This window comes from Apostichopus japonicus, chromosome 19, assembly GCF_037975245.1.
Source record: "Apostichopus japonicus isolate 1M-3 chromosome 19, ASM3797524v1, whole genome shotgun sequence".
NCBI lineage: Eukaryota > Metazoa > Echinodermata > Holothuroidea > Aspidochirotida > Stichopodidae > Apostichopus > Apostichopus japonicus.
In genome coordinates this window covers 3,000,001-3,016,141 of record NC_092579.1, presented here as the reverse complement: position 1 = coordinate 3,016,141, position 16,141 = coordinate 3,000,001, and the positions used below count along the sequence as shown (strand labels likewise).

General features: G+C 37.1%; 2 protein-coding genes across 2 annotated transcripts in view; both read right to left on the bottom strand.

The window, feature by feature from the left end:
* Nucleotides 1-3,223: 3,223 nt before the first annotated feature.
* On the bottom strand, nucleotides 3,224-7,718 carry LOC139960416 (uncharacterized). The gene is made up of 4 exons (XM_071958765.1): nucleotides 6,848-7,718; nucleotides 5,993-6,059; nucleotides 4,683-4,841; nucleotides 3,224-3,642 (listed from the first exon to the last, which is right to left on the bottom strand). The coding sequence occupies exons 1-4, from the start codon at nucleotides 6,959-6,961 to the stop codon at nucleotides 3,407-3,409; spliced, it is 576 nt and encodes a 191-aa protein (XP_071814866.1). The 5' UTR covers nucleotides 6,962-7,718; the 3' UTR covers nucleotides 3,224-3,406.
* A 3,638-nt stretch (nucleotides 7,719-11,356) lies between these two features.
* Nucleotides 11,357-16,141, bottom strand: part of LOC139960414 (uncharacterized) — a 6,450-nt gene continuing 1,665 nt past the window's right edge. The window contains exons 2-4 of the mRNA XM_071958761.1: nucleotides 15,364-15,430; nucleotides 13,566-14,243; nucleotides 11,357-11,880 (exon numbers count right to left, since the gene is read on the bottom strand). Coding sequence (XP_071814862.1) covers nucleotides 11,668-11,880; nucleotides 13,566-14,243; nucleotides 15,364-15,430 — 958 coding nt within the window. The 3' untranslated portion in view covers nucleotides 11,357-11,667. The remainder of the gene's footprint in view (nucleotides 11,881-13,565; nucleotides 14,244-15,363; nucleotides 15,431-16,141) is intronic.

The following is a 16,141-nucleotide window of genomic DNA, read 5'->3' as shown; positions in this document are numbered from 1 at the left end:
TAGTTTAGTTTAGTTTAGTTTAGTTTAGTTTAGTAGAAAAAAGGATCAGGAGGGATACTTAAGTCCCCATCAAGGACCCTATAGAGAGAGAAAAAAATTGAAGACACAAACACTCAGACCCGATTACAATGCTTAAAGTGCTTGTCCAAAGCATTCTTAAACCCATTGACACTACTTGCAAGTACAACTTTCTCAGGCAAACCATTCCACGCATTCACAACCCTATTAGAAAAAAAGTTATGCCTTACTTAGTTTGGTAGATGCAATAAGCTAAATTTAGCCTATAGCCTATTACAAGCCTACAGTTGGCCACTGCGTAATAAAATACATATTGCCTACCTAACCGCACTCTATGGAATGTCACGAACCGTAGGCCTATGCACAACAACGTCGACAACGTTCTTTCTCATCCTTTCTATGATTCGTCCTAAGTTGTTGCACGAACAGCATGTTATGAAGCTAAGCTAGCAATCGTACGTGATACGCACTTCTTATAAATAATTATTACACTGCCTAATACACTGCGATAACGATATTTGTTTTTAGACCACTGCATATCTGGCTATATTACAAAATATGAAATTTTATATTGTCCATCAGGTTGGTCAAATGTATTAAAGTCCAGACATTTGACAATAAACAAGAATCATCCTACTGGAAAAATTGTAAAGGAGCACTATGATTGTGGTTTCTGATATATTACGTAAAAGAACATGTAACGTAAATCAAACAGGAAACAAAATCTGCTGATAATATGATATCATATGATCAGGGGCGAAGCTAATATGTAGCACTGCAGGCCCGGGCCTACACTTTTTTTGGCCAAGTTACCTTTAAAAAAAAACACCCATAATTCAAATCCATAAGCTTGCTGGACGAGTTTAAGAGTCTAGACAGGAAAAACTATTGAAACCAACGTAGCAAGAATATGGCTAAATTAGGTGACCTATTCTTCTGTCATCTAGTAGGCTGTCATTTCTATCGCGTGCCGCTTCATTTAACACTCTACCCGCCGAAAAAGACTAGATTCCGATCTTGTCAGTTTTTTAACATCTATTTCTGGCCTATCTTTGTATCTACAAGTATCAGAATTTGAAAAGTAAGACTACTCTGTACATGTACCTTGCTAATTTTAAATACATTATGTAGTATTGAATTACGTACTAATTTAACTCTTTTGTTGTTTGGGTTTAAAAGTGGTATTGAATGAGGTGTCTCAAGTTAGCAAGAGGCCAGGGAACCAGAATGAACACTCGGGAAGGGCCGTTTCCGGCCATCTGGGGGGTTTGTGAAACCAAAAATTTTCTTCTACGCTCAGCGCCAACCGATGGTGGCGCTCCGCTAGATAGTCGTGCCTACAACTTTGAAAAACCATATCAATCGCAACAAAGTGCCCCCCCCCCTTTTCAAATTCCTGGCTACTTCGCTGTCGACAGGGCTGTATGTTTTGAGTCCAATACTCGCATGTCTGTTCGGAGTTGGACTCAAACTACAACAAAAAGCAAAAAGTAACTAATGGTAGACAGTTTTCTTTGTTTGTTTACTCTCATCTCACTCTCTTTCTTTTTGTTGTCATTTTCCTTTTTTGATATATCGTATCGTCTAGTTAGAGAGGGGTCATGCTCATAATTTCAAATTTAAACATCAATTTTGCCAAACTTGAAGACAACTCGTTTGATAGTTCTCGGCTTAAAGGAACTTCAAAATAACACCAAGTTTCTCGGTCTTAGAAAACAAGTGACATGACGTAGATAAATGTGAGTAAGTAAGCATCTCAGTTTTTCTAGCTGTGTGGAGGCAACATAACCTCTAGCTGTTACTAGTTACATACATATTAGTTTACACTCTGCATGGCAAGTTTAACATGGTTACCGAGATGTCTAGAGCATTTGAGGCGAGTTTAAGATTATCTCTATATTTCCATGGTACGTGCACAGACGGTACTCTGCAGGCACACAGGTGCTTCAAGAACCAGTTCTGACCACGGGATTTGTCCTCCCGTGTGGAAGTCCATATTTCGTTAAAGGCATTGAAGACTCACCCCAAACCTCGTGCGGCCATCTGAAAAAGTTAACTTTCTGTTGCTTGCAAGTGACGTTTTGTTCGTGTCGCTATAAAATGCAGACAGTAATGAAACGTGATACCTTAATTGTTATCTTTATTCTTTAGCTGGACCTGAGATGTCCATCCCTGTATCGTTTGTATATACTGTGCTGTGAGTATTGACCGCAGCTGTATGTACTGACTGTACACTAGTGTCTAATTACCGACGGTAGCAAGCTGTGTGTGTAATTTCTGGGATCGATGGTGGTGTATAACACTTCTGTTACACCTCATTCGAAACTAGGTCAAATTACCGGCATTACATGTTTCTTTTTGCGCGAGTCTTCACACCCTTTAAGTATATAACGTAAATGTGGATGACTTATATGTTTCATTATATTTTCTGGGGGCCACTAATTGATCCCGGGCCGGGGCTTTATCCTCTAATCCTACTTGTAGTGAGGCCTTAACGCATCATAACTTTCCACTGGATGTTCCCCGTCCTCTGTGTCGTGTAATAACAGAAGAAAGGAATGATACCCAAAGAAGAGCGGCAGCTCTCGGCGTAGGGAGGTTATAGTAGGCTAAAAATCTCATAATAGATAAGCCAGAGTCCTCATTTGGCAATTTTAGTTCATATGCTCATGACTCATATGCAGGCTAGCAGGGTGCAGGTAGAAGGAGCATTGGGGGGGGGGGTTGTTTCTATGAAAAAGAATATTGAGTGAGAATTTCAACTGCTTTTGTCATGTTTTGTACATTAGAGATATCAACATTATTCGGGAAGGAATACGACCGACTTGGTTGGATATCATGATGAGATAACACTTGTTTCTGCCAGCCAGGTTGCTCATGCGCAATGTTCAATTATCCAAGTCAAAGTCTATTCAGATAATGGTTCATTTAAATATTGTATAACTAAGGAGTAAATATGCGAAGCGTTAACACCAGCACACTGAAAGCATCAGGAATTTTTTTGATGACACGACAAGTAAGGTATAGGTTGATTCTAAAAAAAAAGGAAAAAATTATTACTATAATTGTTACTATTATTTTTTTAGCGCAGTTGCTCTTCCCGGGAAGAGAGAAAATGTGATGTGGTGTGGGAGGGGAGGGTAGGGGAGGGGAGGGGAGGGGGCGGGATCTTGAGTCAAAGATCACATAAGGAGAAAACAATTGCCTTTGGTACCTTGAACGTTCGATAACAGTTTTATTCACGAACTATTTATGACATACATCATAATATATTTTTCTAATATTATTCCAGCTTAATTGATATATAAACCACAAAAATTAAATTCTTTTTCATTGGCTTTAAATTAAAGTAACTCAAGTTCAGTTAAAAGACAATAGTCTTTTATTATTATTGGTCAGGAAGTGGAGAATAGATACATGCAGGTGTGTGTGGTACTTCTTGGGGTGCTTTGGTTGCACCAGTAAAACCGGTTAAACGAAGATATTCCAAAATTTCTGCTTCATATAACTCTCTGAAACGTTCGGGATCTCTCGCCAAAACAAAAAGCTGACGGTCGACATTTTCGGTAATTAAACTGTAGTCATAGAAACCCTCATAAATAGGTCCGAGTTTGAAAATCCAATCTATAAAATGAAGCGGAAAGAATGAGATATCATTTCAAATTTATGTACAGACATTGATACGCGTGGTTAGAACATTATATGTCCAAAATAGGATCTATTGCCATTTATATAATTCAATATTACAATATTTGGTTATTAAAAATACATTAGAACGTATGAATATATGTAATGGTATAATGTATTGTTCATCATTCCAAATATAAAAGTTTCTAAATGCATTAAAACGATGTTAGTTTATATTTCAGTATAATGCCTCTTGAAGTATTGTCAACTTATCTTATTACAGAAGACAAATAGGTGTTAAATTATGCTGTCATTCTTTTAACGTTATGTCTCGTGTTGTTGTCAGGTATCTACAATTACATACCCGCTAGAAGTTAGCAACAACTAACAGAACATATAAACAAATACACTGTTCTCATCAATAGAGGGCAACAATGCAAAATAAGAACTAACTGTAACAATCAAAAGTATAGTATATATCATAATACAACACCTCTCACAATCAAAAGGCTTCAATCGAAGGGAAAACACTTCGATATTATTCAAGTTGTAGCCGTAGATTTAAGCATTGAGAATGTATGTTAAAGTTTTCAATGGAAACATCACGTACACTGAACAGTAACCTATACCAAACATTTCATAGAGGTGTATGCCAGTCGGCATTTTTTTTTGGCACTTAAGCGTTTTTACTTTCTAATGCTATTATATTTCAGACTTTGCACAGATTATTTGCAACTTTTGAGAGCACAGAAGCTTGTTTCACTTCATGAGTAATATATATTGCTCAAGTAGCTTGAATGAATGTAAGAAAAGGTAAAATATGGGTTTAAGAGGCTAGCAACTCGTTCAAATGAAACACATCTAAACAGGCCCAACATCACACCGATTTATTGTAACCAGCATATATGCAGGGGCGGGAGGAGCCAGGATTGTCAGTGAATGTATAGAAAAAATATGTTTCGTGGATTTGTGTGCGGTAAATGCACTCACTGTAGCTTTGATGACTTATAAGTTTATATATTAAATAAAGTACTTACAATTACCAAGAACTGGGACGCCCTCTAAATACACCTTAAGTTTGCCGGGGTCCTCGATGTCAGGAATGAATGCGTACCCGCTGATGGACTCATATTCTTGGTCCTCAAGAGCGAAATTAGAATTAAATACGGATATGTAAGTGGCGTTAATTGCGCCGTCTGCAGAGAAAACAGCGGATCCAAGAATCAGCTAAATGTGGATTAAGTTAAAACAATGTATTGAAACGTAGATATTAAAAGTGTTGTTTTGGTTTATTGGAAGAAATGACATGTTTGTTTTTTCTCATTGCATTATAAGTTATCATTGAATAATGTCACGTAGCTGCAATCACAGAAAAGTGAAACTCAGCCGATATTAAATATGAAACAATATCGACATTAATCTGGTGCTTCCAATTCAGGTTAAATTAGCGAAAGATGAATCTGATTGTCTACATGAAGCGGCCGTGTGCGCTCTACGATACCCTTTCGCCTAACCTCAAAAGACAAACAGACATACGTACATACACACATACATACATACACACGCATACATGCAACGACAATAATCGTATACACTGCTTAATTGAAATAACGTAAACAACATGTCTCTGTCAAAACGTTAAACGATGTTTTTTCTTACATATTAAAGGCAATGTAATAGTGTATTTATGGAAACCATTTCCCAAACATAAATTAATATTATTTTCCTTCGTGTCCTTCAAAAACCACCCATCCCGGCCACTGCCCATGATTTTTGTCTTGAAAAGTATTCAAGGGCGGCGGAACCGGGGGGGCACAGGGGGCACGTGCCCCCCCACTTTTCCTCAGGGTTAAAAATGTGCCCTTTTTCTACATAAAAATTGAGGTGTCTCAAGTTAGCAAGAGGCCAGGGAACCGGAATGAACACTCGGGAAGGGCCGTTTCTGGCCATCTGAGGGGTTTGTAAAACCAAAAATTTTCTTGTACGCTCCGCGCCAACCGATGGTGGCGCTAGGCTCAGATAGTCGTGCATACAACTTTGGATATTGCAGAGCTAGTATGCATATTTTCTATGAAAGGGGTGGGGGGGGGGGGCGTTGATGGAGTGATGTGTATACGCAAAAAAATAATATAATAAGAGTTATAAAGGGTACTAAATATAAGGCTACATCAGTCCAATCGAATTTCTGCAAAGTGCCCTTTGATGTCGGTGCCCCCCCAGATTAAAAGTGCTTCCGCCGCCCTTGAAAGTATTATAGCTATAACGAGGCAATATTGCTGCTCTGATGATAAACTTTGTATGAATTAAGTTTCTGGACATCTGTGACATGTATAAATAGGTAACTTACAGTCTGCGGTGACACACGTTGGATTTGGAAGATTCGAGAATAAATTCGTCCATTCGTTTGTGTACATCTACGACAAAAACGCAAAAAGAGATACGAAGAAGTCACGTGACGTGGATGTCTTGCACACTGGACCAAACTTGAAAACAATTTACAATTAAATTGTATTCTAAATCAATGACCAAGCTGCATGCTTTCATATAAAATGCGTGTCTTTAATTTTACTCTAGAAATCTGCATTATGAGACAAGGTTTAAGAAAAATGAATGAAACGCTATACTTTTTGAAAATCGGGCGGTAACTTAAACATAATATTAACAATGTAACTTACATATTGTACCGAATTCACGCTAAAAACTGTTTGTATTTCACTTACTTTGCTCAAATTAAAATATTAAAGGAATACTGAATATGTTCGTGAGTATTGCAATAATGCTATTCGTGCACCATTTTAACGCAAACCGTACTTGAGACTCACATTTTTTTTTTGGTCAAATGGTCAGCAGCCTCAGCCGAATAAGCTAGAAAGTCAATTTTTGGTCACCGATGGCTTGCTCGTAATTCGACAATTATTTACTACCACCTCGTCGAATCATGTTTCCTCAATGGAGCTATCACATGCCTACTTTGGTTAACAACACTTTAATTTCTATCGGTGAATAATTTGGAATGCCCTGATGGTGACCCACTGGAAATGTACTTTTGCGAAGTATTAGCAAGTTTAAGCACCGGCTAAGACATTTAATTGTTACTGATTGTCTTCTTAGCACAGTACAAGCGTTTGCATAATGAAAAACGAAAAGGAGACAAGATTAAAAAGTAAAACAAAAGCACTTCCACTAGTAATGAAATCCTTACCTGGTACCATCTCCCAACATAGCATTCTGCTCTGAGGTTCGGCACTGTAGCCCTCTGTGCCTCACTCACTACCACGATGGCTGCTAATAACAGGATTGATGTTCGGAGAGACATCTTCTTCTGATTCCTTCTACACTTGCTTGAATTTTCGGTTGAAAAGGTTGTAATCTTCAAGTTCCTTTGATATATTTTCTCGTACACTGTTCGTATTTATAGATAATTCTTACTGCCCTGATGTTACATAATAGAGAATTCCTTCGTTAATTATTAAGCAAGTCGGTTGTGAGGTTTGTACAACGTTTAATAAAGATGCAGTCAGGCGGATTAAAAATACGCCAAAGATATCCCGGATCATCCAATGTATATCTTAATCTTATTTGCGTTACGGATTTAACGAAACTTTCTTCAAATCGGAATGCCTGGCTAGGAAAGAAATATCACGTGTTGCTGCACCTGATGGTATGCCTTGAACAGTTCAAAAGAGTAATTTAGAGGAAAACATACTTTTGACATGAGTAAAAGATGAATATAATCCAAGCATCCTGGTGAATTTTACATCCCTTTAAGTTCCTCCATACCGATTTCGAGATAAAGTGTACATTTGAAGTGTATACGTTTTTAATTAGAAAAGAAAAAAACATGAAATTGTCGCATACAAGTGTGAAAGTGTGCCATATATAGTTCACATCTATAGGCAGAAAAAAAATGCTCTGTTTATCTTCGAAATTTGAATTCCATCTTTTTGGATGCGTGGATGCGTCAGGAAATCATTAATACAGTCACTGTTCTTGGTTGTTTTTATATAGTCTTTTTACAACCCGGTCATAGAAGGAACAACCCGTAACCATCCCAGACAATAACGAACAAAATAAATAAAATAAAAAACATTTCTTGTCAATTTTTATTTATGACATTACATCTGCTTGCTCCAATGTCAACTTTGCGGCACAACACGTATAACATATCTCGAGAAGGTCACGTGAGGATCAATGAATCAAAAAAACAAATATAGGTACTTACGTTATATTCTTCCTTTTGAAGGCCAAATATTAATTTACGTCATAACGTATTCGTTTAATGTGTGAAGTGTTCATTAGCCTAAAAATACGAACATATTGTATGGATCATAACCAATATGGCATTATGACTTTAATACCATATTGTTTTGGTATTCATAAGGACGCTAATGGGGAAAAAATAGTTCTTTGGGTATTGCTTTGATTCGTGCATGTTGTTTGTTCCTTTTTTACCTGCCTGATGAGTTTGATTTTGTAAAGACTTGAAGCAAGTCGAAGATGCTCGGATGCAAAGGAAAGGTATCGATGAAAGGTCAAATTCGTAGCTAAGACTCTTTTATCATATAAAGAAACATTAACTAATAATTGCGTTAACCATTGATTTTTGTAATTGATCAAAACCTAACTAGCTGAGACAGATATAAATACAAGGTGAGAACTTTAGTTTTGAGTATGTCACAATTTAAAAGAAAGCGAGGATAAGTACTAGCTATGTTTCCTTTTTGCTGTTTCATGTTGCTGTAATAGTGTTCTCCTTTAAAATATGGTATAAATTTACACGAAATCCTCCTTTAATGCTAATTTGATGATAAAGTCTGCTCCTCAGTGTACATGCCTATGCTAATTGTTAATATAACCAGGGAGTTGGGATGGAACAACTCCCTGATATAACTGTGTTATATGTAATCTAATAACTCAAACAACCCCTTGTCCTTACTCTAGTCATTAGGACAACAGAGCACATGACACTCTTAGGATGGTATTATAGCTCCATGACACGGTGGTGGTGGCATGTGTGTGAAACGTCGATATCTTCAATTGGAAAATGTGGATAAAAATACGTCTTGCTATATGTAGCTCCAACACAGTTATTTTAAGAGCCGTTTGTTTTATTTGCAGGTCAAAGGTCATTTGAGGTCAAAATCCTGTAGACGTAAACACTTTAAACTGCAAAAGCAAAGGTTGAAATATATTCATATTTTCATGTGTATGTATATGTGGATCCACCCAGAGGTGTGCGCATGGAGATTGGGGGAGGGGGGGGGGCGGTGACCTATACTTCCGATCATCAGAGGGGGTATTTGTTTCAGTCGGATGTACTCACCCTCCCCCACCCCTTTTAACCTCACAATTTAAAGTATTAGCACCACCTTGCGTTTATGCCAATATCTACAGACTTAACTTAGATAGTCTAAGATTGCCTCAGTAAGCACCACTTCACGATTCTTTTCCGGGAGGATCCCCAACCCCCAACATAGGAGACGGCATCTATAACTAAAGGGCAACATCCCCTCCCCTTCTCCCCTCCCCCAATTATAACATCCTTCATATCGCCTCTGCCTCTCCCATGAAGATTCAGGCTCCTATCATAATCAGTCGGGAAAATGTTGAATGCATTGTTATTTATTAGCACAACCTTCCTTAGAGTAACTTACAAAAACATAACTTATAGTCAAATATGCCTCAGAATACACCGTTCAACTTGTAACTTTTTTCTTTCTTTCTTTATTTTCTGGGGAGGATCCCATGCACGACTCCCGATTCATGGGTGTTGGCAAGAATGAACCAACAGTAACAACCCCTCTATAAAATAGTTCATTCACATCTGGCCCTCCCATAAAGATTCAGGTAACTATACTTAAATCAGTTGGAGAATATTGGAGTTTATTATTACTCATTAGCACAATCTTGCGTATAGAGCTACTTTCATAGACCTAAATGTATCCCTCAGAATGCACCATATCACGTTTAAAACTTTCATTTTTTCGAGACCCTCCTTCACAGGGGTAGGGTACAATGACCCACGTTAAACACCCCCACCCTACCCCAACCCCCTTTGGATAAACTAATTCATTCGCCTCTGGCCATTCCACAAAAGATCAGACCCATCCCTTAATCAGTCGGCGAAATTTTGAGTTTGGTTTCCTCATCGTTGAAATCCTGTAGACACCACTAGATCAACTGTTTTAAGTACAAAGAACCTTACATTGTGTGCATTAAACTGTTAAATTAAATCTTCTCACATTAATTTGCCTCTTGGTTGTCTTCATTTTAAATCCAATCCACATAATTCAATGTTCTTGTAACTTTTACAAAAAACAGACAGAGCACCCACGAATGACGACATTCAGCAACACGTTTATTGGAAAAGTACTGAAGTAAAGAGTTAGCCTAATTTGATGAGAAACCAGACAGATGTGGCATGACAAAATATCCTATAATGACATAAGCCAATTAATCGTTATCATAAACAAAGGAGAAATCAGGCGTGGTGGGAAAATGGAATTTACGTGTGACTATTTCACCACATACACCTGCTGCAGTGGCTATAATGTTTTAAGTACAAAGAACCTTACATTGTGTGCATTAAACTGTTAAATTAAATCTTCTCACATTAATTTGCCTCTTGGTTGTCTTCATTTTAAATCCAATCCACATAATTCAATGTTCTTGTAACTTTTACAAAAAACAGACAGAGCACCCACGAATGACGACATTCAGCAACACGTTTATTGGAAAAGTACTGAAGTAAAGAGTTAGCCTAATTTGATGAGAAACCAGACAGATGTGGCATGACAAAATATCCTATAATGACATAAGCCAATTAATCGTTATCATAAACAAAGGAGAAATCAGGCGTGGTGGGAAAATGGAATTTACGTGTGACTATTTCACCACATACACCTGCTGCAGTGGCTATAATGTTAACAACAAACAGTACACCAGCTGACTGGACGTAAGATGGCACCGTCTGGTTGCAGTCTCAATGTATCGGGACTGAATGTGGATAAAGCATTCCGTATAGGCATTTGAATGTCTTTAACAATATGGCACTTTTGTAATTTTTTTTCGTAATTTTCTAGCATCAGCGCACGATATTATGTAAAGTTTGTTATGTTTTAAAAGAAAAAAGCACTTACAGTTAACGGAGAAAATGTTCTTTTTACAACCAAATGGTGCACCAAAATGGTATATTTATATATATATATATATATATATATATATATATATATATATATATATATATATATATATATATATATATATATATAATAATAACTACAGCATATTAATATAAGAGGATAAAATGCGAACCTGCGTTTTTTTTTACAGTTTGAATCTGACACCAATGTTATAAAATAGTGTGAAAGTAAATTTCGAAATGCTACGTTTAATATAAGACTTATAATTATAATTTTTAAATTACGAGATGAAATATATACATCTCCACCTTTATCAAAACAAGTACAACAATTATGAATAAAAAAGAAATAAAATAAAATTAGAAAAATAAAATTAGAAATAAAAACAAACCAACAAAGAAAATACACCTGTGTATACTTATGAAACATTGAAGTAGAAAGATCTCCAAGTAGGAGGATGAAACTAATACTTCTTCACGTAAACAAATCAACAACGTAATGTTTATGCATACGCCTATCGAGTTGAGTATATATAATGTACACAATATTCTACTATTCTAGACGGGTATTTTATTTATTTATTTTATTGTACTGTAACAGCAGATCAGTGTATTATACAGAAACGGCGCCTATTTTGAATGATGCAGAGGGAGTCAATGGAAACAAGTCCATTGAGCTTGTTCGATTGTCCAGATATGATTTTATTGGATGGAAATATTGCGCAAAAAGAAATCAAAACTATTATGATCATAAGATACGATCAAAATATGTCACCAAACTCCCTATGAAGGCAATTTATGATGGATTTACCCTCACCCCCACCCCTTCCCCACAATCACACACCTTCCAGTACCCCATCCCTTCTCTGCCAATCCTGTATTTAAGGATAAGGTGTATTAACCTTGCGATTGTTTGAATAAAATTCGAACCCATCACAAAGTTTTCCTGCGTTGTTCGCAATATCTCGAAATTCATGAATCAAGTCCTGAGCATTTCTTATGTGGTCTTCCATGGAATCGATGTTATCTGCCTCATAATAGATATTCAACACGCTTAATGTTCCACTGAAGATATTCAACCATAGTTCCGTACTCTGAAAGAAAAGGAGAAAGATAATGGGGTGATCTTGGGGCTGCAGAAGGCCATGGATTTGATCAATGTTTTCACATTAGTATGTAAGCTCGGGCATCGGTGACTCTCGTCATCCAAGCGCATTAAAAGAATATCGTGTGTTCTAATCAGCAGTGTGCTGGTTCTTTGGATAGTTGGTAACGTATATATTGAACGACAAGTCTCAAACAATGCCAACGTCCACAGCAATGAAAACTCGAGCCATCGGCTCTCACAGCATATACATACATACATACATACATAGTTAATTTGAGAGCAGTCTTACATTAACTAAAGACTGAGCCACCTATCGAACAAAGCTAGTCCTATAGGAATAGTATGGTAACAAAATAGTAACTATAATTGACTGCAGTGTAGCAAAATATAATTTGTTTTCCTTGGCTGTTTGGCGTACAACTCTGGTTAGTCACAATGACGTAGTCTACTATAGGCATAAAATCCATTTTCAACTGAAAGATTGTATTCAAAGTTGTAATTGTTGAAGTATTCCTTTTCAAAAGAAGCGACTCAATATAGCAAAACAAATGTTACTATAGGTTTACTGAAAGTAACTGACCTACTTTGCAAAACGGTTCTTAAATTCCTCAACCGTAGGAGTGTTGGGTGTTGTATTTGAGGGTGGTGTATGCCTTGGCATGGAATCAATGCCTCCGTAACTTACGACGTAATAGGATCAAAGTTCATAGGTCAAAAAACAAAATAGTGCTTTTTGGCCATCACCTATAGTGGTAGTAAGACCTGTATGGCTATTACTTTACGTAACACTTAAACAGCCACGAGGTCAAAATTAAAATCAGCGCGAAAAGTGTCCAAACTTCTCTTAACCCGCAATACATATGGACTAAAAACGTAATGGGATATTATATATATATATAAGCATAGACTGTTGTACCTCAACCGGTGAGGACATGGCTAATGATCAGACATCGTCAAAGCTATATTTTTTTGCCATTACACGCGGGGCTAAAATGACACTTAAATGACAGAGACCATCACTTCCGTAATTATCTAGGTTTTAATTAAGGCAAAACGACAAAAGTCAGGATTTCAAAATTTGGCAAAGTCGTGCGAAAATGTGTGTCACAAACGTCTCCGAATCTGCAAGCTGAATGGACTAATGTGTCACTGTTAGACGTTATATGGCTAAAGGTCAGAGGTCTAAGTGTATTAAAACCAAACCACTGGAGTTAAATAAACATATGCGCCGAAATCGGACATTGTGGCGTGTCATAGCCATGAAGGAAATTAGCTTTCTATGATTATTCAGCATTAATTGACATAAAACGTCAAAGTTCACGAGTTCAATCGGTCATGCTTGCCAAAAGGTTTGTAGAATACTTCTCATAAGTGGCAAGGCTCGTGGAAGTCAGAGTCGGTGGGTGTTAACCCAGACATCCGCTGTTTGGATTCGTGAGCGATGACATGAGAGTGAGGGCGGTCAAAGGTCAAATAACCAAATTGTTAGGTTAGTTAGGTTATTAGCTTCATATATTGCCTATATTTATTTACATTTGTACTTGTTTACAACCGAAGGCGTCACATAAACACATGTAATTACCATCGCATACCTTTATCATTGCTTTCGATATATGTGGTGGGTGTATGATTTATTTTATTTCTTGTTAATTAACTGTAACGTTTAATAACCTTTGAATTTGAGTCAAGACTCTGACAGGCACCACCGAGAGCGCTGTTTAATTCTGACCCGAGGGCACTTTTGTTCCTTATGAATGGCCCAACAGCATTCTTTGAACCCTTTTTCAGTTCATAAATCTGCCCTTTAACTTCCTGCCAAGTTTCTCGAACAATGGTAAGTGCGTCGAAATGATCAATGATCTCGTATATATTGATGCATAGTTCCACAATGTCCTCTAGGTCTAGTTTCGATGGCACAATCTTTTCAATATTGTGCAGTCTGAGAAGGATCTTCTGTGACTCTTCCTCGCTGAGAAGCATTTCGCCGTTCATCAGTAACTCTGCTGCTACAGGTAGACTGTCGAGGCCTTTACGTGCTACCTTATAAACTTCGATGTTGTGATGGAATTTAACAATTCGGAAGAGGATGCCCTTCACTTCTTTCTCATCTATGTCATCTCTTATGTGTCCAAGTCGAGTAAAGTAACCACTGTAGTAAAAGAAAGCAGGACTGAAAGGTGACGGGATGGACGAAAAGGCGACTAACAGACTGCTAAGCAAACCTCCTAGAGACCAAAATAAACTGAGCGGTCTGTGTGAGTAAACGAGTTCCATTTGTAATTGGTCTGCCATTTCGCGAAGCCGTTTTCTTTCCGGGTGTCTGCCTTCTAGGCAATATATTCGAATATCCTGCAGAAGACAAAACAGTCAAGAGAGGTTGTAAAGAATGGCAATACATGCAATGTTAGAAGACAAAGAAAGTGATTTATCAGTAAGTAAACCATTATAATATTGAATTGTAAATCATCTACTCCAGTGCACCCGACGCTCATAAACACTTCAGATACTTGCAAAGTCACGCTTAGCATCTAATCTCAATTTCAATTATTTTTGGGGGTTGTATCCCCCTGACCACTTTATATGTCTCAATATCGGCAGAATTTGAAGCTTTCGTTTCTTCTGGGAAGTGCCCCCCTACCTACATGGCAGTAGGCTCAGGACAATATTTCCCTTTTAAAACCCTTCATTCGCTCTTGGCGCTTCCATAGGGGTGTAGACACCCACAAATTCGGTCGCAGGAATTTTGAGTACTTATTAGCACAATCTTACGTTTAAAGATATTTACATAGATCTAGATTATGATCTATATATGCCTCAAAGTGTAGAATTCGGAAGCTTCGAGTGTTTATTCTTTCGGGGAAGTAACCGAAGCCCCCCCCCCCCACCACCTACATGGCTGTTTGCTTCAATGACCTCAGGATAACACCCCTTTTAGTATCCTTCACCCGCCTCTGGCCCTTCCGTGATGGTTCAGGTGCCTACTTTTGGTGACCCCCACCCCACCAGTTTACATGCTGTGCACGCCCCTGTCTATGACTTTCATTATAACAATAATAATAATGATAATAATAATAATATCTATAGGAGATCGTATCAGAATAAAGCTTTATTGCTTCGGGCAGTGTTTAGTTCTTAACCCTTTCGAATAATCGCGCAACCAATTAGAGAAATCGAAACAACCTCTGTACACTTTTTACTCATTGTGGATGAATGTTTTGTGTGTTAAGATTTTGGGTCTCATTCTTTGTTTGTGCCTACATAGCTTCACATTCACTTTGAGTCCTGACAGGCTAATATACCAAGGCTTTGAGCGTAATCCAAAATTAAGAAAAAACACGTTGATTTAGAGCATCAAAGGCCCAATTAACCGTATGAAACTATGACAAACCAACATATTTAGTAAAGTCAGCCCATATATGATAATATTACTTATAATACTAATAAAACAAGAGGACAAGAGGATTGATACCTTAAACTTTGCTGCAACAGTGATCATCTCCTGAGCGATCAATTCATTGCGCCCTCCATTGTAGTTCCTAATAACGAAACAATTCAAGAAAGAGTATTAAATATAATCAATTAATTAATTATATTATATAATATATATTATATTATATAATTATATTAATTATATATATATATATATATATATATATATATATATATATATATATATATATTATTGTATCTCACTCGAGATCCAGCCTTTCTCTAAATGCAGCATAGTTGTTTAACAGTTTTTCCGTTATTCCAATATATTTATATATATATATATATATATATATATATATATATATATATATATATATATATATATATATATATATATATATATATATATATATATATATATATATATATATATCTATCTATATATATATATATTGGCCGTCGGAAAAAGTATAAAAAGTGGCTTTCGATGTTGACTTTTGTTGCAAGATCCTGGAAAGAATCTGGGCACGAAACCAAACTACCAACGACTGATCCGCTCTCAGCCCCAGTCCCCGGGACTGTGACTGTGTGATCATCGTCTGGGGTGCATCACCATTCCCCTCGAAAGGGAACATATATTACACATGATCTCGGCCAAAAGGCCGAGATTGGATAAACATGTACTCTTGTGCTTGCTAATACTACTTCAAGGGCTCACTGTGTTCACTAGGGCTCACTAGCAAATACTTGCTTCCTGCTCATTGGCCGTTTTGAAACGCTCATGAATTATGCATTAGGCTACTGGGAAATCTGGG

What these genes read in the sequence shown, in the direction of transcription:
- LOC139960416 (XM_071958765.1), bottom strand. Translation starts at nt 6,961, where the DNA reads ATGTCTCTCCGAACATCAATCCTGTTATTAGCAGCCATCGTGGTAGTG. An exon ending in ATGTTGGGAGATGGTACCAG is followed by an intron (nt 6,060 to 6,847) that starts GTAAGGATTTCA and finishes TTTTTGTCGTAG; the next exon opens with ATGTACACAAACGAATGGAC. An exon ending in AACGTGTGTCACCGCAGACT is followed by an intron (nt 4,842 to 5,992) that starts GTAAGTTACCTA and finishes TTTTCTCTGCAG; the next exon opens with ACGGCGCAATTAACGCCACT.